We start from the raw sequence: 21303 nt of genomic DNA on the forward strand, positions 1-21303 counted from the left end.
ACTGCCTAAGCTGTCAACACTAATGCACTGGGGAATACATTCTGAACACGTGTTCTCTGAGTGTCACAATGAAACATAGCACTTAGTACTGAAATGAAATTAAATATCTCAATTTTATATTGACCATTGAAATGACAGTATTTTGACTATATTGCACCAAATAAATGTATTCTCTTTTTTACCTGTTTCTTTTTCCTGTGTTTTTTTTTTTTCTTTTACCTGTTTGTTTTTTGTGTGTAGTTCTGGAGATTACCAAACCCAGGGACTCTGCATTGAGCTACATTTACAGCTTCCCTTTTATGTTTGTTTGCTCGGTTGGTTTGGTTTAGTTTGATTTGATTTGATTTGTTTTTGACACAGGGTCTCACAAAATCACTAAGTTGCCCAGATGGGGCTTGAACTTGTGATCCTCCTGCCTCAACTTCTCTGAGTACTGGGGTACAGGCATGTGCCACTATGCTTGGCTACTTATATTTTTAAGTTTGCCACTAGAAAATATTTCTGTTATGACATCTATGGCTCATATTGTATTTCTACAGAAAAAAACTGATATGTACACTACATATACATCATTCCTGAGTCTACACTTAAACAGACTATCCATTTTAACTTTTTGATTTATTTATTCAATAGGTACCACAAAGCTAACATTTCTTAACCATAACTCTTGTTTTCTACCTATTTGAAACCACATCTCCCTCTGCGCTCCATCTCAGAAAGTAGATGTTCTCACCTCCTAGTTCATGGGAACTAACATCTAAAAGTTGTCTCTGGTTTTCCCTTTCCTTCACACCCCATACATGACCTTCAGCAAGTAGTGACAGTTCCACCAACAAAATATTTTTAAAGGAGCAATCCTGGGAAACGGGAATAAAGGAAGAGGGAATAAATTAGGCACAAAAGGAAAGCTAATAGAAGCATCCTTTCTGAGTTGACCATCACGGTAAGACACGGTTGCTTTGTTGTCTGGAACCTTCTGGGAAGCTTTACAGAATATTCTTGAGACCCTTCATCTTGCCAGAGAGAGAAGGAAACGTGTGTCCATCAGCTCTCACCTCCCATTTCTGGTTGCTCCTGTGTCAGTGACAAACCCACTCCTGAGCTATCCTGATCCAGGAAGGGGTTCAGGAAGCTTGGAGCAGAATTCAGTCATCACTGACTACAAGGTTCTGCTTTCATACAGTCTCAACTGATTTCTCTAGCTCATTCTCAGAACTGTAGCCCGTTGAGCTCTTTTCTTTTTCACTTTGAAGTCATTTCTCTTTCACTTTGAAGTCATTTCTCTTGTCCCCACCTTGGATCACTGCAAATGGTTTTCCTATTGCCCAGAACTTCCCACTGTCAGTCTGAGTGATTTCTATTCTTCTTTGACATCATATCTCAAATATCATTTATACTAGGAAGCTCTCCCTGACGTTCAGCACAGGTCCAATTCACTTGTGAACGTGTGAGGCTGTGTCAGTATCAGTCTGTATACATGTGAGAATTTAATTGGTATTTATTTCTCTGGCTGGCTTACAAATTCCATGAGAACATAATTCACTTTCAGTTTTTCTCACCATTATATTCTCTGCACTGAGCTTTGTATATTTACTAAACATCTGAAAAAATGGTTTGGGGAACAACAGGTATTAAAAGTACTATTACCATAATAAGTACAATTATTTGAAGAATACTGAAGAGTCCTCACACTTGAATACAAGAAACTTCATGGGTCTACAACAAAGGTAGATGCAATTCAGAGTCAGATCTGTCACACAGCCCCACTTAACTACAATGTCCTGCGAAAATGTGCTGTAGTCAAGTGCCAAAGAAGAAAGGGACACAAGTCTGATGAGCATTTGTCATAGTCTGTCCCCTGGAATACTAAATATCTGTTCCTTATTCCCTGAAAGACCATACGCCTCCTCTCTCCCCAGGAGAGGACACAATGTTGTCTCAGGAACTGCACCTGAGTCCAGGATGTCTGGCTGATTTCTAACCTCCATCAGATCCGGGCGTGGTTCCTTATGCTGCGGTAACCAAATACAAAGTTACCTCCAGCTTCTCCCAGAAGCACATGATATGTTATAACAGGGTAGAGAAGAGGAAATCCTTAGTAACACTCCATTAGTGAAAGGGAAGAAAAGACGGCACACAGCAGTCACTCCTTGGAATAAAGTACAGGATCCTGCTGGGGAGTCACTAGGAAGATTCCCTGCAGAAGTTATCTGAACAGATGATGCTTTCCTGGTAGGCACCCTTCTTTGTATTTGTTGTCCTTGTCATTGCTCTGGTTCTAACATCTTCTTTGGTATTTACCCCTTTTCTTAGTTGCTTCATGGTTTGAGATAATTAATTAGGTTCTAAAAAACATATCTTTCTATTATTTTTGGTACAATGTTAAGTCTTAGTGGATATCTGTTCAAAACTAAAGGCCAAAAACCTGGTGTTTCTCTGGGTTCTTTCATCTCTTGTTATGAATTAGCTAGTACTTTTCTTGGTTCGACTTATTTTTATGATACCCAAAGGCAATCAGAAATCACCAACATATTTTTGAAATATTGTTTCCTAACTTCTTCACATAAAGCTACAAAGCTCAACAATCTCACAGACTATATTTTAACTTATTCCTGGTGTCAATTTTGCCATCTCTACACAAGTTTTACCATCTTTACATCTCCAGTCTTCTAAATGGCTACGTATTTCACAAAAGCAAATGGCTCCATGAGGCCTCTGAATGGAAACCACTAAGCCAATGCCAGAGCTCTTCCCTGTTCCTGATACATTTTTACCCTTGAGCAAGTCTGCATCACTCTACCTCTCTAATGTCTATACCCACCCCTCAGTTCTACCTCCACTACCCCTGCATCAAAGGGTGCCATCCTTTCTCACATGAGTCAGTGTCTTCTCACTGGTCTCACTGCCTCACAAACGCATTCCTAGGCCAGCACCACTCCCAGTAAACATTCTACAGTGAAAGTGATCACTGCAACTGTTCTTGAAACATTTGGGTGGTTCCTATACTTTTAGATTAAAATTATTAAAGAGATTCAATGTTCTTCAGTCTCTAGTCTTACTGTTCAGTCCTCATGTCCCAGGTAGGTAATGCCATTTTAGTTCTCTCAAATACGCCATAATCAGATGTTTATCATCAGCTGGATAATAGTTCCTCTGACAAGAGCGACATACTCATTCTTCAGGATTTACCTGCTTTAAATTTCCTGGGAATCCATCCCTGACTTCTCAATCTAAAAGACAAATCCTCCTACTGATTTCAGAGCAGCTTGTTCCTTGAATGAGTCACACTATATTCTAAATGTCTATCTTCCTTCATCCCACAGCATACAAACTACATACTTCACGTAGCATGCCCTCAGTTCCTCTAGACTTCATATGACAAATAAATGGATGCTGTCTGAACAAATGCATGAACCCACAATTTCAGGATGATACTGACCTCCCACCACAAGCTTAAATCCTAATCTACCTTTCTCTTAAGTGCCAGACCTTCTTTTCCAACTTTCTAATGGCTATTTCCACTTGCATGCCTGCTTAATAGTTTTAAAAGAAATTTGTTAACGTATCCCATCCTTTTCCTCACCTGCTTGATATGTTTTCGCTTTGCCATGTTTTGAATGTTTGTGTCCCACACAAATTCATGGTGGTAGCTACTACCTAACCTGGTATGATTGAAAGGTACAAGCCAGGCATGATGATGAATAACTGCACTCCCAGCTCTCTAGGCTGAAGCAGGGGGATCATAAGTTCAAGCCCAGCCTGGGCAACTCAGAAAGATCCCGTCTTGAAACAAAATACCATTTAAAAATAGGGACTTTGGGGCAGTCATTAGGTTATTAGGGACCCACCCTCATGAATGAAAGTCACACTCTTATAAAAGAGGCTTAAGAGAGCTTCCCAACCCCTTTGCTTCCTGTCCCCTTCTACCATGTGAGAACAGAGCTTTCAATCCTTCAGAGGATGCAAGATTCAACACACCTTAGACGCCGAGCTCAGGATTTCATCAGACACAAAACTTTCTGGTTCCTTAATCTTCACTTTTCCAGCATCCATAATGTGAGCAACAAACTGAAGCCACTTTACATTACCTCATCTCAGGAATTTTGTTACTGCAGCATTAACAGCCTACAACACACCTTGAATTGCGACCTCAACTCAATGATGTCCATCTACTTTTCCACTCTAAAAACCTCAATATCTTCCTCAAGATCTGCATTTCATTACATGGTAAGTTGTTTCTTCAAAGACCTTTTAATTCACCCTGAAATAATTCTCTAGTTCTAAATTACCTGATATATTTTTTAAAAATCTCTAACCTCAACAGTATTTATTGCCAGAATATGAAAAAAACAAGTATTCAACAAACAGATTTCTGAAGTATTTCTCATAGCTTTCAATACATTACTAATAAATAGGAATCTCTAAGAAGGAAATATAATGTGCATATTTTTTCAAATTTGTCTGACCAACAAACATTATATTAAGTTGAAGCACTTAAGACTGCTGTTTGGGAGATTATACTTGGAGAAATGCTGATTTGATAAACTCTCTATTCCACACTTCATTCTTCACTGCTCCCTAACACAGGCCCCTGCCATCCTTCACCGGACTCTCTTTCTCAGACAGCCCTCCTTCATCTCTTCATTTTGTCACTCTCCACACTGTCTCTGCTGCTATTTTTCTAACAGAAATATCTGCTCATACTTCCCACTGTCCTCACCCACAGCTTTAAAATCACTACTGGCTCTTCACACGTACAAATTTAAGCCTGCCTGTGTTCTGTCAGAATCTAGCCCCACACATCGTCCCAACTCCATTTCCTACCACACTGCCCTTTTCCCAAACTATATCATGATCTTTCACCTTTCAGATCTTTAATACAATTTGGCTACCAATGCTCAACATGGTCTCTGTTGTTCCCACCTGGCCACTAAACAAACTTCTCTTTAAAATCTATTAGGAGTGATGAAGGGAGGGCAGGGACAAGGAGAAAAAATGAGAACCAAGACCTGTCAGGTAAAGGTACAAGATCCCAGTAGTGAATGGAACTGTACAGTATACCTAGATTGTACCAATAAACTCCATAAAAAGAAAAAAGAATCTATTAGGAGTGAGATCTCCTCTCATGAATACTCATTCTGATCCTTGCTTTTCCCTCCGTTTCCATAATGCTTTGCACTTACCCCCTATTAGCACAATTACCACACTGTAGAATAAGATTACCTTGTATTTATCCCCACGATTACTTTCTGAGCCTCTTTAAGCTTTGATTCCCCAATTCCTAATAGTGCCTGGCACAGATGAAGTACTTTTTGTTGAATAAAAAACTACAAATAAAGGAATTCATAAATAGCTTTAGAAATAACTATGAGGAAAAAATTAAGATGTGACTTTGAAAAAATTAAGATATAACTAAAAGTTGCTATAAGGAGTCATTTATTCAAACCAGAACTGTCAGGAAAACCACAGCACCTTTCTTAAGACCCCAGTTTCTACCTTACTATGTTTCTGATAAAGAACATACCTTACCAATCATTTGTCTTTAGAGAAAACCCACAGCTCCCAAAATCTGTTTAGAGCTTTGAGGGAACATACTTATACACAGGTTGCCTGCCCCACCTACCTCAGCCAAGAGAATTCAGGGCTAAACACAGGACTTATCTAGCCACAGTGAAATAAACCACCTCAGGATTTCACACAGCCAGTTTTTGTTCCTGCGTCCCCTTTCCCATTAGGACGGTCTCTTCTCACTGCCTGGCATTCCCCAAAGGTTAGCAGCCTATTGGCCGCACCTCTTCACCTTCCGTGACAAAGAAATTCCATTACACTTTTGCTTGTTGGTTCTCCAAGTTTCTTGGCTCCACTCCAATCTTACCTCTGGTAATAAGATCTGCAGAGCAGACTTTTTCTTTTATATTAAAACAGTGTGGTTCCTTGGAAGAAATTTGTCCTCGTGAAGGCTCCTCAGAAGGTCGAATTTTGGAGCACTCCTTGGCAATACGCCGGAGTGCTGCCCGGTGTTCTTGGATCACATCAGCATCAGCTGTTTCCTTTTTCTTAATCTCCAAAGGTACGTATTTGATAGATTTGGGTTTTTGGTGTTTATTCCTAAAAACATTTATAGAATGAACTTGAACTTTATTCTATAAACAGAACAAAAATAATTTTTAAATTAATTTTATTATTCAAGTTATGTTCCACTTCAAAATAAATGTTAGTTTTAAAACAATAACTCAAAGTCCATTTCTAAAATAGGAGTTTTCAAATAGACATATAGGAATTTAATTATATTCAGTCATCTCTGAAGAACTCTTAAATGTCTATAAAATGCTAACATTCCCAAACCTTTCCCTCTTCTAAATTGGAAATGAGCAAGCATACATTGAGGAAAGCTCTGATGAAAACAATATTGTTAATGGGATATATATTGCAAATTGATTTAATCATTTAATTTCTTCCTAATTTTGATGATCATGAACAAGAGAAAACAAATGCAGCACCATGTCTTTGACAGGTAATTATCCAAACAATTATGACTGCTCTACAGAAAGAGCTATTACTCTTCAGCCCTCTCCCTAATAAAAATGCTTTGAAAAATTCAAATTATTGCCAGTTCAAATTCCTGTCAACTCAAAATTCCCTGAGGGTTTTGGTACCCTGGTATCATGTTTAGCTGGGCAACTTGAGACAGAATATTAGGCTGTTGCAAGTAGACCTTCTTAAAGCTGGTCAAGTGTCTAAGGCACCTGTGTCTACCTCTGAACACTGTGAACCGTTTCTTCCATGTGCCTGTTTGGAAAATTAATACAATTGAAAATAATTTTAAATTTCCTAGAGAAAAAAATCAGTCAAGTGATGTTCACAATGTTGATTACAAGATTAAAAACACCTATGGCCAGCAGCAGAGGTGGTGAACCTATGGCACAGCCACTGCAGCCCACTCTTTGTATCACTGAAAGCTCTAAGAGGTCTGCCACCACTGAGAGGGTCATTCACAATGACAGAAGCAACGATCAAAATCCCCCTTCCCACCAAAAGAAAATGTGGAACCATTTATAATCGTATTTGAATTCTGTCAAAATTTTTAAGTATTCAAAAGGAGATTAAGTCAAAGTCTATCTCCAGATGGGGATTTAGCTCAGTGGTTCCGCTGCCTGCCTCGCAAGTGCAGGTCCCGAGTTCAATCCCCGGTATCAAAAAAAAAGAACTTATCTCGTACTAGGATTCATGCAATCCTTTGGAACTACCATGGTAGTACACAAAAAGTACTTATTATTAACTAATAATTAGCAATGTTATATAAATATAAAGTATTAACCTCATTTATTTTCTCATAATGTTGAGCAATAAGACTTTTTGCTTCTTGAAGAAAATCCTGCCTTGTGATCTCTAAAGTAGGACCTAAAATAGAAACAGAGAAACAACTTAACATTTTTTAAATGTAGTTATTTATACTTTCTCAATTAAAATTATTAAACTAAAATTTGGGAAGTGTTATGAACCTTGCAGGGTATTATAAAAAGTGAATTTTATAAGTAGATACAAGTGGATGTAAAATAATATTATGATTCTTTAATATAATATTTTGCTATTTAAAAGGAAAAATCCACCTGTAATTGTCATGGTGATTAGATTTTCCTAAATTATTAAATCCCAAGGAAGCCAAAGCTCAAATATCCATCTCTCTTGAAAATTCTGAAAATATTATTTTATAGAAGGTACAAAAATATATTTTGGGCATAAAATTTTTTAACAAGTTTCTTTATATTTCATCAACAATATTTACCTTACAGTTTGTTGATAAAATCATACTGCAAAATAAAATACCTCGATACATTTACTAAAAAGGAAGTGATATAAGGCAAAATAAAAAATATACACACACCTACTTATAAGTAACATGACTTATCTCATCTCTATTTTTTAAAGTTTCTTAATCTTTTAACCCAGGTTAGCTACAGAATTTTGTAGCATGAACACTGCAATATCATTCTTATTTAGTCCTGTCTAAGTTTTCCTCTTTATGTATTTCTTTTATTTCTAGCTGATTCTGATATTTATAAGAGTATATGGGGGTCCTCCTCTTCATCTGAACTCAGTGAAATTTAAATATATTACCGATTCAGCTTAGCCCTCAGTCTGTTCAGTGGGCTCATTTCTCTAACCCTACTCTTTCAGCACTCTGACAACCAAGGTCTCCTCTCTTCTTTTCATCAACTCACATTTTAAGCATCAGAAGCTGTATCTTCATGCCAAAATCAAAAGCAAAACCAAAATCATGGTGAGATGATTCCACACACACCCACCAAAATAATTAAAGATGGATAACAAATTTTAGGAAGCTTGTAAAATTATTGAAGCCCTCATGTGCTGCTGGTAGAAACATAAAAAAGAAAAATCAGGTTGAAAAGGTCCAACAAATGACCCAGCATTACCATTTCTAGGTATGTACCACAGAAAATGGAAGCATATTTACAAAATTTTGTACAAGAATGTCCACAGCATCTTTACTCATAAAGTGGAAATTGCCTAGATGTGAATCAACAATAGAATGGATAAACAAAATGGACTGATAGAACAAAAACGGCTTAGCTACCAAAAAACAGAAAAAAAAGAACCCAACTATTGACATGTACAACATGGAAAATTTTCAAAAACATTATCTCAAATTAAAGCAACCTTAAACCTAAAAACATATATCATATGTTTCCACTTATATGAAATTATAAAGCAAACAAAACTAATCCATGATAGGACCAAACAGATCAGTGATTCTTCTGCTAAATGGTATCAAGGATTAACTATTAATAAGGAACATGAAAGAAATTTCTGAGATGACAGTAATGTTCTACACCTTGAGAGTGTATGGATTACACAGGGACATGCAATTTACAGAACTCAAGGAGCATATATCTAAGATTTCTGCATTTCATTTTACATAAATTTTACATTGCAATTTTATAAGTAGCTATATATTCAAATTTTGGTTATAGCTAAGTGTTACATAGTTAAAGAAAAATATAAGCAAATACTGACTTCAGACTAATACAGATGATGAGTGGAGAGGTGACCAATCAAGTACAGCAAAGCATTACTGGTAAGAATTGGGTGATGACTGCACAAGTGCTGTTTTAATATGCTTTCAAATTGGCTATGTTTAAATTTTCACAATAAAGTATTATTAGGGTAAAATTTCCTCTTCATTCCTGCACAAAATAACCCTTTGCTTCTCACCATGGAGACTCATGGGCCACACATAACTGTTATAATGTGAGTCTCGAAAAAAAGCCTGTGAGAGGGACTCTAGCTATAAAGGAATGGGATGCCAACTCTCATCCACGCTGAGTGAGGAGCGGAAGTGCATTTAAAACCCTTTTCAAAGCAACAGAACTGGTGTTGGCCATCTACAGGTATTCTAGAAAGGACACCTCCTCTTGTTCTCAGTGCTTTACCACAATTGTCCACATCCATAACTACATATTCCAAGGGTACTGACTGGTGGAGAGTTTTCCTTCTACTCGATAAACAATAGCTGTCAAGACTTCGTGCACAGGTTTCTTTGTACAGAATGGAACACAAACTCACGTGTAAATTACAAAATGATTCATGTGGATTTTCCAGTTCAATGCCATAAGAGTCACTGTCCTCAGGTGGAAGAGACAGGAGTTCAGAAATTGAACTGTCGGTTTCATCAGGTGTTAACCAAATTCTAAATCTGCTTTGAGGAGGCCTCACCAGAGCACTTCCTTCCTGCAGGAAAGGCAATGAGATATTCCCAAGTGTGAATCCACAACTTGTCCTGTTTTTCTTCCTTTCATGACAGTCCTATCCTCTGTGAACTGCTGTCTTTTGACTAACCGAATCTTCCTTATAATTACTTTAAAATTACAATTACTTACAATAACAATATTGTCATGCACCATGCATGTGACAAGCAATATAATAAAACGTTATGTTGTTGTTTTTGTTGAAACTGGGGCTTTGTAAGTCCATCAGGTCTTTTTCACTCAAGGCCATAGAGAAGATCCAGTCTTCCTGCACAGATGAAGCTGAGATGCAGAGGGTGGGAGTGCCTTCCAAAGCTGCACACCTCTACTGCCAGCCTGCATAGACTCTGCTCTCTTGAATCCCCTGTTGTCTTTTCCACCCATCTGCTGCTATTCCTGAGGCCGTATACTCCCTGGGAGGACTAGAGATTCCTGACACTTGGCTGATCACCCTGTTGAAGTAACATGCACTGCCACTCATTTTCAGCCAGTGCTCCTGAACCCTGTTGTCATTTAATGTGCTGATGGAGCTGATTTTCCCTTCAGTAACCAAAAATAAGCTTTTGACAGAGGAATTAAGTTTGAAAGATACCATTTTCTTCCTAGTTGATCTTTTGAGTTGAACAGTGCGCCCAACCACAAGTGCCACCTGTCCTCTGGGAATTCATGCAGAAGCTCATGTGCAGCCTGGCAAACCTGAGGGCCTTTGTGGTGCCAGCAGGCAAAGTCAGACACTTTGAGGTCCTCTTATGGGGCATTTGCAAAATCAGACCATGAGCTTCATGGATCGAACAAGCCCTGGCACTGCTCAGAAAGGAACAGAGAAAGACAGCCACAGTCAGATGCAGCGGTTTCACAGGGATCTTGCCAGCAGCTCCAGTGAAGGCCCGTAACACAGTCTTTTACCCTTGTTGTCAAGTGACATGCAAGGCAGCTCTTCTGATTTCTTCTATAAATAGTCAGTCTTGAAGAAAAGCATTAAATTCCCAAGGTGGTACAAGATAATGTATAACTCAGTGGATTAGAAAAGGCAATGCTAGTTTTTCTCTTTAGTTTTAAAATATCCAAAAAGTATTCATATTTTCAATAAATGAGTATAAAAGTATTAGAAATTAATCAACCCAGGCACTAAGAATCCATCCACCTAATAAGATTTGAGGCTTCTGCTTCTCTGTTCACAAAGATATATATGCATACTTCTTTATGAATGCAACTTTTTATACTCGAGTGAACACTACAAATTACTAAGAGGAAGTTACCAATGCCTACCCCTTCTCCATTAGGACAGTTATACTTAGGGCTTTCTTTATTTGTAATTCCATACCATAGAATGATTAAGAGTTCCCATTCCTAAGTCACACACTTGTGTTTGAATTCAAATTTGCTCAAGGACCTGACTTTATCTTCAGCCTACTTTTCTCATTTGTGAAATAAGATTAGCAATAATTTATACCACAGACTTAAGAGAGACCATTGAGACACTAAAACATAGCAGTTAGCACAGGGCCTGGCACATAATAAGCTTTTAATAAGTGTGTCCAATTATTGTTACTATTTGTGTTCATGAATAGGTTGAAATGGTCATATTAAGTTGACCTAAAACAATTATTAACATTTCCAAGGGGGAAAAAGATGTGAGTGCCTCTAATCTCAAGAGTTTTCACCAGTCTAAAATAATTCTTTACATTTTAAACAAAGACACATTCTCTATATATCATCAGTTTAATGTTATAGCTGTGATGGTTCATAAACTGCTGCTTTCTCTTATTGCTTTAGGGGTATTGCTCCAGTAAACCTCTGAAGTGATGATACAAACAGAAAATCTAACTACACAGAGTATGACAGGGAATGAGTCATCTCTGGATAATATTCATTGAGAAATCCTGCAATCAGAAAGGACCAGGGGCTTGCAAACATGTGTCTGTAATAACCTTAAGAAATAACTGGGCACATTCAGAGGGTTTCCGTCTTTCCCATTGAAAGACTGAATTCTCCAGAGAGGCACTGCAAAAATTTGCTAAGAATATCATCCTAAACAAAGATGTGACCACGGGGCTCAGGCCGTCCTTATGTGCAAAGTCAGAGTGAATGCCTACCTGTGTCTCAATGGGACTCGTTCCACAGGTGCTCATTATGTACCTGGTAAGGGCTAGGTGCTGTTTGACCGAAAATGTGCTAACATCAATAAGATACTAGATCCTTATCCCTATCTTCTAGGTGCTGAAGGGTCTACTGCCAGAATATTCTGTAAATAAATGTCATGACGTTCAGTAAGAAACATACTATAATAGAAGATAGCATAAACCACCAAAAACCACGAGTTCTCTCATGTTTGAATTTCCCTTTAAAGAGATAAAACTTTACATTATATTATTAGAGATAAGGTTTAAATCAGAAATGTCCCAAGAGAAATGACATAGTGAATCAAATCCAGGCTTAGGCAGTGGCTTTAAATCTGTGCTTCATTACTCTCACATGCCTTGAGGGTTCTTCCTTCTTTCAATCAGAGCAGCTCAGGCCTCCTCTATTTTATATATCGGAGCTCTTCCTAAATTTTAATTTGCAGGGAAGAATTCCTTCCTCCTGTTCCTACACCCAACAAGTAAAAACAAACTAAAGTTTGAATATAAAATCTCTAATGAGATATTCCTTCAAAAACAATCTCTTTTTCTTTTTTTTTTTAGTTTATTGGTACATTTTAGGTAGACAGTACAGTTACATTCATCACTGGGATCTTGTACCTTTATATGACAGGTCTTGGTTCTCATTTTGTCCCCTTGTGCCTGCCCTCCCTTCATCCCCTCCTCCCCTCCCCATTTACAAACACTTTATTTCCATCTTTTCATTTTCTCACATTTTTTTCTTTTCCCTTATTACCTTTCCCCTACGCTTCCCACTTTCCCTACACCTTTAGCCCTTTTCTTCCCATTTCACAATGTCAGTTATCTCATTAGGATCTTATGTACTCTTACAGTTTATTCACATCAGAGAAACTATTCAGTATTTACATGTGTGACTTATTTATTTCACTTAGGAGTGTATCCTCAATATGTATCCATTTTCCTATGAATAAATCTAATTTCTCAAGCAGGTTCAGATGGAGGGAAGGCTCAGAACATCAAGGAGTTGGGGAGGAGCTGTACAGAGCAGCGGGAGATAGGATGAGCTGGAACTATGGTGCATAGTTCTAGGGTAAAGAGTTATGTAAGGTGGAGAGTGAATAGAATCGCTCAACAAAAACTTGAAATAAATGTTAATGTTCAATTTATTCTTACATGTAAGTGAAAAAAAATGAATTGTTTCTAATTTATTTTCAAAAAAGAGTTAAAGAATGAAAGGAAACCCAAGTTTAGATGGGCATATGGTTATCAACAAATTTTTTCTACCATGCATTCTGTATTAAGACCCACCTCTTCAGTTCCACATTGAAGGTACTTTGTTGGATAGTCTCTTTCATATACTTTTCCTCGTTTCTCTTTTCTATTCCTGGTTTTCTTTAGCAAACTATCTACTTTCTAGGCTACAAAAATGACGAATAAGTCCATATAGACTGCACAGAAGTATTACAGTACACACCACTATCAGATCCTCTCTGTGTTACTTCTCTGGGGTTAGATGCTAAGAAAGTGTAGGGGAATTCCAAGCCTGTAGCATTGTAGCTTCAAATATAATTTGAGTAAATACGGACATGATCTAAAGGCAAAAATGAAACTAGAGAACATTCTTCCTTTAGTTCCTGGATCTTCCTCCCCACCAAACTTTTCCATCTTAAAAATGTACTGTATTAAGCAACTGAAAAGAAACAGTATTGCACAAACAACATTTACTGTATTATACAAATGAAATGTATTATTTGTATAACACAGTACTTTGGACAAATGGATGTCAGGTGGCCGATGCCACCTTGGGGGGGCCACAAGAGCCAACAAGACATAGCAGAGGAATAATAACCTCAGTTATGTGTGCATAACTGTTCATATTGTTACCAAAACTAGATCAGCTCTAAATGAAAAAAATGTGTAGTTAATAGCATTGAAATCTGCTAACAGAATAGATCTGAAGTATTAGTACCATACATACACACAACCATGCACCCACAGAAAGGTAACTGTATAAGGCAACTGAGAGGTTAATTAGCTCAACTGGTAATATATGTATCTAAACATCATGTGCACCTTCAATACATACAACTTTTATTTGTTAATGACAGCTCAAAGACATATAATGTGAGCTGCATATGTAAATTAAGGTTTTCTAGCAGACATTAAAAAATCAGTGCAAAGTGAAATTAATTGTAATAATGTAATTATGATAAAATATTTAATCATAATAAAATATGTCCAAATAGTATAATTTCAACAATAATTAACATTAAAAATTAATGAGATCCTGTTTTTTTGTTCTGCATTCAAAAGTCTTGTATGTATTTTATACTTAACAAAATCTTGACTTCGATGCTACATTTTTACCAGAAATATTGGATCTGTCTCTGGATTTTGTAAAATATTCGTTTGAAAAAATAAATTCACATATCCAAGTTGTTCCAAGCATATTCAAAAGTTTTCCAATAACTTATCCTTTTAAAAATTAAATTTAAATTAAATATTGAGTTCCTTTATTTCACTAACCACATTCACAAGCACTGAGTAACCACATATAACTACTGGATACCATATTCTACATCGTGCTAAATTAAAACTTGCTACTGACCTGTCATAAATTTATTATACTTAAAGGGGAACGGGATGTATCCTAAGGGTAGCCCTTAGGGGGATGTTAATTAACAGAATGGCCACTGTTAGAGTTGAAATGTCACACATTGTGTATCAAGTAATCAGGCAAGAACAGATACTCACATTTTGCTTTTTCAGGAAGCACCTCTGCTGTAGCCATGATGGGCAGTTAGGATGATCTTTTTTTGGAAGGGTGAGCTCCAAGTCCTTAAATACAGTCACATGAAGTAGTTCAGTCCTGATGAACATTTAGCTGTTTCTATCATCACTCATAAATAGATGAGTAATTAATGCTTCTATTCATTATTCTTCTGCTCTAAAACTTCCAGTGCTTTACTGGACAGGGATCTATAGTTTATGGAGTGCTTGTACACACGCTACCTCACTAGCTCCAAATAGTCCATGCTATGATTTGGAAAGGTTTAAATGTGTCCCTCACGGATTCGTGTGTTAGAAGCTTGGTCCTCTGGGAAGCGACGGTGGTATGGGATACTTAAGAACTGGGCCTAGTGTTAGGTCCCTAGGTCCCTGAGACATGTCATCAGAGTGACTGTGGCATTCCAGACTCTGGCTTCTTCTAAGAAGCACCTTCTTGATTTCACATGTACTCCTGACGTAACATGACACAGCTGACGGAGCCATCACCAGAGCTGGGCAAAGCCAAAACCGTGCCTCTGAACCTCCAAAACTGTGCCAAATAAATATCTTCACTTTTTATAATTAGTCTACCCTGTGTGTTTTGTTATAGTAATGAAAAATAAAGCAGCCTGGTAGGAACTACTGTCCCACATATGGCAGATGTGAAAACGAACTCAGAGAAGTAAAATAAAATATCAACATAACTAGCTAATATGGCACAGACAAAACTCACAACCAGAGATTGCAGTTTAAAACCCAAGCAAGCTCATCTGATTGCTCACAACTCTCCAGTTAATATTGAAGCCATAGCTGACATACACCTTACACACTCGTGCCTTTAAGCTTCGATTTATGTTAGGATTCTACACAAATGCCCTGTTCTCTCATCTACATTTAGTGTTATCGTACCTGTTCTTAAACCTGGGTCTAATCCCATCTCCATTATGCACCTAACTAGGACACAACATCAGCTACACTGATGCATAGTACTGTGCACTGACACGTCTTTATAACTAAAAGTGGGAATAATAAAACCCTTCAGGAACCCAAAGGAGCCTCTTGTCCTAAAACTTTCAGTATAACTAACTGTTCAGTTGGCTGAGTCAATCAACAAGCTATGAGTGAAATACTCAAGACCTGTTAAATGTTTGGGGGATTATTTCACTAATAATGCCAGCCAGCTTTGCCCTGTGAAAGTCATGACTCTGTAGCCACAGTCCGTTAGATAAAGAGCTGTAACACTTTTCCTCAGCATCACTCAGAGGCAAGAAAACTACTTCAGCTACAGTTTTAAAATAAATCTGAAATATCCAAAAAGATGAATGCTCAAATTGTCAGTATTATACCGTGGGCAACGGAACAGAACATGTACCTTGTCTGCCTAGTTCTGCAAATAAACCTGGATAAATTAAAATGCTGCACCTCCTTTAGCAATTAACAATCAGAACTCATATTCTGGTTTGGTTTAATTACTGTCTTTCCACATTTAAATATAAGAGGAAAATTAAACTGTTTTGTGCTCTGTCATTTTCTTGTTTGAATCTCCATAGAAATGGACTCTTCTCTGGGGATGTTGGTTCCTCCACCTTAATTCGGTGTGCCAGAAGTGTCATCCTACGTTAAACTGGATGGCAAGCAAGACATCCCACTGTCCTTTCACTGCAGGAAGCCAGCCAAGCATCATACAGGTGCTGTCATGGTAACACCCCTGCTAACTGAGGTGACGGGTGAAAACCCTGAGAAGGGAGATAGGAGTGAGGGAGGTCTTCTATTGGAATTACTCAGAGATAGGCACGGTGTCAGAGTCAGAAAATAGTGTGCTTCTCCACTTTAAGTCCCCCACAGACAGCTAGAAGACTGTGAGTTCCTCAAATACACTGGTCACTTAATAAATATGTATCTAGTGCCCGAGGCACACAAGCAGCTGGCCATCTATTTTGGAAGAAAAGGTAAAACATACTGTTATTTTAAGTAAAGATACAAACAACTATACACCAGATGTCATAAGAAAGTCTCAATCTTTCACTGTCCACTTCAGCAGCAGAAACTAAACTCTTTGCTCAAATTAATCACACTATTTAGTGCTCCCCAGACTAGGTGCATCCTCAACTCCATTAATATGCTGTGCTTCCATCTGCCTTCTTCTCTTTTCCTCTGAGATGAACAAATCTGACCCAATCAGGACTGGTATTCCATGCTGTAGTGTATGCCAGCTTGAATCCAGGGTGGGTTAGTTAATGCCTCTATTTTGAACAAGTACTGACATGTTCTAGAAAACACCTTCTGTAAAGGAAAAAAAAATTCTTTTTCTCCCTGCTCTAATCCCAATACCTGGGAAAAGACCCATCATGAAGAAGTATCTCCAAAAATATTTGTAGAATGAGTAATTATGGCAACAGCATGCTGGACAGGAATGCCCTGCCTGTTCACATTTGTCCTCTTTAGTGCATCTGTAAGTCCCTGTCTTCTCCAGTAGCTGTAACTCAAGGCTCTCCTGAACTGGGCTACAAGAATGCTAATGCTAATTCCATCTCGATGTGCATAAAGATGAACAGAAGTAGAAGTTATTTCCTACCTTAGCCCTTTAGCTTGAGCTTCTTAAAGTAGATGACTAAAAATGCTTATCATACCATAGTATCTACTTATGGTTTATATCTAGAAGTCCCCCAAGAGTCTTATGCATCCACAGGTGGAACTTTTGGAAGGTGGTTGGATTATAGGGCTCAAAACTGACTTGCTGTTAGGAGGTGGGGTCTGGTCAGAAGAGGCAGGTGACCAGTGGTGACCTGGAAGGCTCCTTCCTTCCTCACCCTCTACTCCTTTTCTCTGCTTCCTGACTGCTAAGCAGAGCAGCTCCTCTCTGCCACGCTGTTCTGCCATGGACCTAGCAAACGTGAACTAAAACATGAGCCAAATAAACCTCTTCTCCCTTATTTGGCAGTAGTTAGATATTTTGCCCCAGCAATGAGGGAACTAAGTCAACAGTCTAGTTTGGATCTTAAAAGTTCCCCCAAATCCCATGTGTTGAAAGTTGGGTCTCTAGCTTGATGCTATTGGGAGATGGTAGAACCTGTAATAGTTGGGGCCTAGTGGGAAGAAGTTAGGTCATTGGGGCTGTGCCCTCAAAGTGGATATTGAGACTCTGTCTCCTTCTTCTCTCTTTTTTTCTGGCCACCTACTTTGGTGTAGAGTATTCCTCTAAAAAGTGTTTCTACCATGATGTACTGTGTCATCAAAGATGCAAAATGATGGAGCCAAGCAACCATGGACTGAAACTTCTGAAACCATGAGCCAAAATAAACTTTTCCTCCTAAGAAGTGATCACCTCAGGTATTTTGTCATAATGACAGAAAGCTGGTTAACACAATATTCTTTATAATTAAGTACCTAGAGACAAAGAACTACACTATGTTATGTGATAGGATGCAGGGAAATGGGCCTTAGCCCGGGATCTTGAAGACAGTTTCAGTAGTTAATATAAGGGCAAATGAGAGCAAATCTTTATTTTTCTACTCTCCCTCTACCCAACCCTCCTACCTTCAGTTCCACTTATAATCCTCCCTACGTAGCTATCTCAGAAACTGTTCCTATCTCTACCCAATGCAGGAGGCTGTGCTTCTATCATATTCACTACATAAAGTCTTCAAAATATAGCTGCATCTCCCCACTTTGCCTTCCTCCTAGATACAATCACTTCATTCCTGGACCACTGCAATAGCCTTCTGAATGCTCTCTTAATTTCCGCTCTGACTCCAATTCATTCTTCATGCAGCAAGAGCATCTTTTAGTTCACATGATTTCCCTTCCAGGGCTTCTGCCAGGATTTGAAACAAAGCACAGCCTCTGCCCTGGGCTCTCTGCTCTCATGAAACTGAGTGAGTGTGGATGAGAAGCACAAGGCTGTCAATCCACAGCTCCATCCGGAACTGAGCTCAGGGGCTTTTCTTGACTTCTCTTGGCCTGAGTTTCTCAGGAACGTAATAAAATTGTGGGACAAAAAGACTCCTCTAAGTTCCCATCAGTTTTTATAACTCTTATTACTGCATTGATTTTGTATACTATCTTTTTAAAAATCCTAGAAATCAACAGTTTGGTCAAGAGTTTCTTCCTCTGTTCTGTCCTTCACTTTTTTTTTTTTTTTTCAGGCATCTCTGGAGCAGGAAACGAAGAAAAGCACTCCAAGCAAGGCTCTCCCCTCAAGTCCCTGCTTCAGCCTCCATCACCGCCTCTCAAATCTGACTTTCAGGCCTTGTCTGTGTTACCACTTCCATTCTGGGTTAAGGATGAGTCCCTTCCATTTTTTTCTTCTTCAAGTCAACAATGACCCTTATGTCAGTCATTTTCCACATTTGCTTCCTGAAAACTTCATTCTGACAAGTCTTCTGATGACCCTGACCAGACTAACAGATCTTATATCAACAAACAATAGGAGTAAGAAACAAGAAAGGAGAGTAGGTCAAGAAACCAAAACAGGACAAGTCCCACCTATGGGCAAAATGAAAGGGCCAATAATATATATCTAAAATGGATAAAAGCATGATAAACACAAGAATAGAAGATTGACAATTGCACAGTAAAATTTATGAACCAAATTAGAACCATAAAATGTGAGCAGGAAAGAAAATCCTTTATGAACAAGAATAGCAGGTAAGATGGGAACTCAGAGGCCACATGTCACAGTGGCAAGACTGGGGAAGAACACTCCTTTCTTGATATAGGCATGCCTTCTGAGTCTCTAACCTACTCATGGTAACAAGGAACTGGGAGGGAAAATAACATAACTGAGTCATTAGGACATTTCTCTCCCCAACCACAATCCATCAATATAGGTGCACTGTGGTGGCAGAAATACTGGATTTCAGTCCTAATCCTGTCATTATCAAAGTATATGATCTGGGACAAACCAATGAACCTCTGAGATCTATCTCTTTGACTAGAAAAAGGGATTTAAAATAAACAGCACCTTCAGCCTGTGTTTCAAATAGTTCTCGGCAGGCAAAGAGAACAACAGGTGAACATCTGGATTGTTCTGAAGGAAGCAAGTCTCAGAGCCCCTGATGTGCCCTTCACACCCACCCACCCTCAACTGCAGCAGACTGAGAAGTTCAGAGTCATCGCTGCCTTCTAGATGTAACATTTCACTTTTTCATAAAAATGATATTGTGTTCTACTCCCCAAAAGTCAAACATGGACACACTTTAATTAAGATATCCTAAGAACTTCCAGTCTTACATAAAATATTTGAATATTTAAATCACAAGAGGAAGTGATTAATTTTATTCCAGTTTTCAATTCATTAAAAAGGAGATGCTAAACTGAGAATATTCTCTCATTATAAGGGAAAATTATTTAAATCACTTTGCTCAGTTAAACATATTTCTTTTTTCATCTTTGCCATCTCTTTATAGGTAAAAGGAAACTGATCTTTCTGAGACATATCCAACAAGCCATGGAGTTTTTCTGTGATCAAATTTTAGGAATCTGATATAGTAACACATAAAAGTATTATTTCACAATAGTGAACATGTACATAAAAAGTAACTTAGAATCAAAGATCACCAATGGGGATGATGGGCTGGGATTGGTAAATTTAGACTACTTGTCATGATGACCAGTGGAATTATCTAAGGGAGCACCAGACACATGTCAGATGGAGCCACACTTGAGTAAAGAGATCAACTACTTGTGGCAATTAATATATTGAATTTCAGTGCACATATCATCCAAAATTATAAGTGCAAATATACCATGTTCAAAAGAAATAACTTTTACAAATTAATGAAAAAGTCATTTTAATGTACAAATAAAAGACTAGAAGAGACATTTTGCAAGGGAGATTTTCAAATAGCATGAAATAAACATGTTGAAAAAATGTTCAAAACTTATTTTTCATCCAGGAAACATGAAGTAAGACCACAATTACTACACATCCAAAATATGACTTTTGAAAAATATCTAATGTTGATGAGGGTACAGTTATTGATATACTCATTTACAACTTATTGGAGTATAAATTGGTAATTTGACTAAACTAATTGACAGTCTTGAAAAACTAAATCTATAACTATGACACAGCCCTCTGCCTCCCAATAGGAAGCATATAGTGTTTACAAAAGACATATAAGAATGATCATAGTAGCAGTATTTTGTAACCACTGAATACTGTAAACAACCCAAATGCCTAATGAGAGCAAAATAGATAATCTGCATTTCATTTATACAATGGGATATTTCACAGCTGTGAAAATGAGCTAATATACACAAAGACATAAATGATACACATACCCATCAAAAAATCAAGTCAGCATGAAGAGGATACAATGCAGCTTTAGTTAATACAAAGTTCAAACACAGGCAGCACTTACTGATGGCAATATAAAATAGGATAATGGTGACTTGTGGGGAAAGAGTGTACTGTCTCAGGATAGACCACAAGGACAGGCTCCAGAGCCTATAATGTTTATCTCTTTATGGGATAGTGGTTTTGTGAAGTGTTCACTTTGTGAATATGCACTAAGCTGTACAGTTATGAACTGGGTACTATTCCCTTCCATTCTACACTGATTTAAATTCACTTAATAGCAATAATGCACACTGTATCAACTTTTCAGAGTAGTCCATTAAAACTCTGAAAAATACTACTCTAGTTATTATACTTTCTTTCT

General features: G+C 37.9%; 1 protein-coding gene across 3 annotated transcripts in view; it reads right to left on the minus strand.

The window, feature by feature from the left end:
• Iqcm (IQ motif containing M) overlaps positions 1–21303 on the minus strand; it is a 503902-nt gene that overhangs the window by 420324 nt on the left and 62275 nt on the right. For all 3 annotated transcript variants that reach the window (XM_010632730.1, XM_010632731.1, XM_010632732.1), the window contains exons 3-5: positions 14624–14707; positions 7319–7401; positions 5876–6143 (exon numbers count right to left, since the gene is read on the minus strand). In XM_010632730.1, coding sequence (XP_010631032.1) covers positions 5876–6143; positions 7319–7401; positions 14624–14660 — 388 coding nt within the window. In that variant the 5' untranslated portion in view covers positions 14661–14707. The remainder of the gene's footprint in view (positions 1–5875; positions 6144–7318; positions 7402–14623; positions 14708–21303) is intronic.

Source organism: Fukomys damarensis, unplaced genomic scaffold (genome assembly GCF_012274545.1).
Source record: "Fukomys damarensis isolate Sample0158 unplaced genomic scaffold, DMR_v1.0_HiC HiC_scaffold_38, whole genome shotgun sequence".
Taxonomy (NCBI): domain Eukaryota; kingdom Metazoa; phylum Chordata; class Mammalia; order Rodentia; family Bathyergidae; genus Fukomys; species Fukomys damarensis.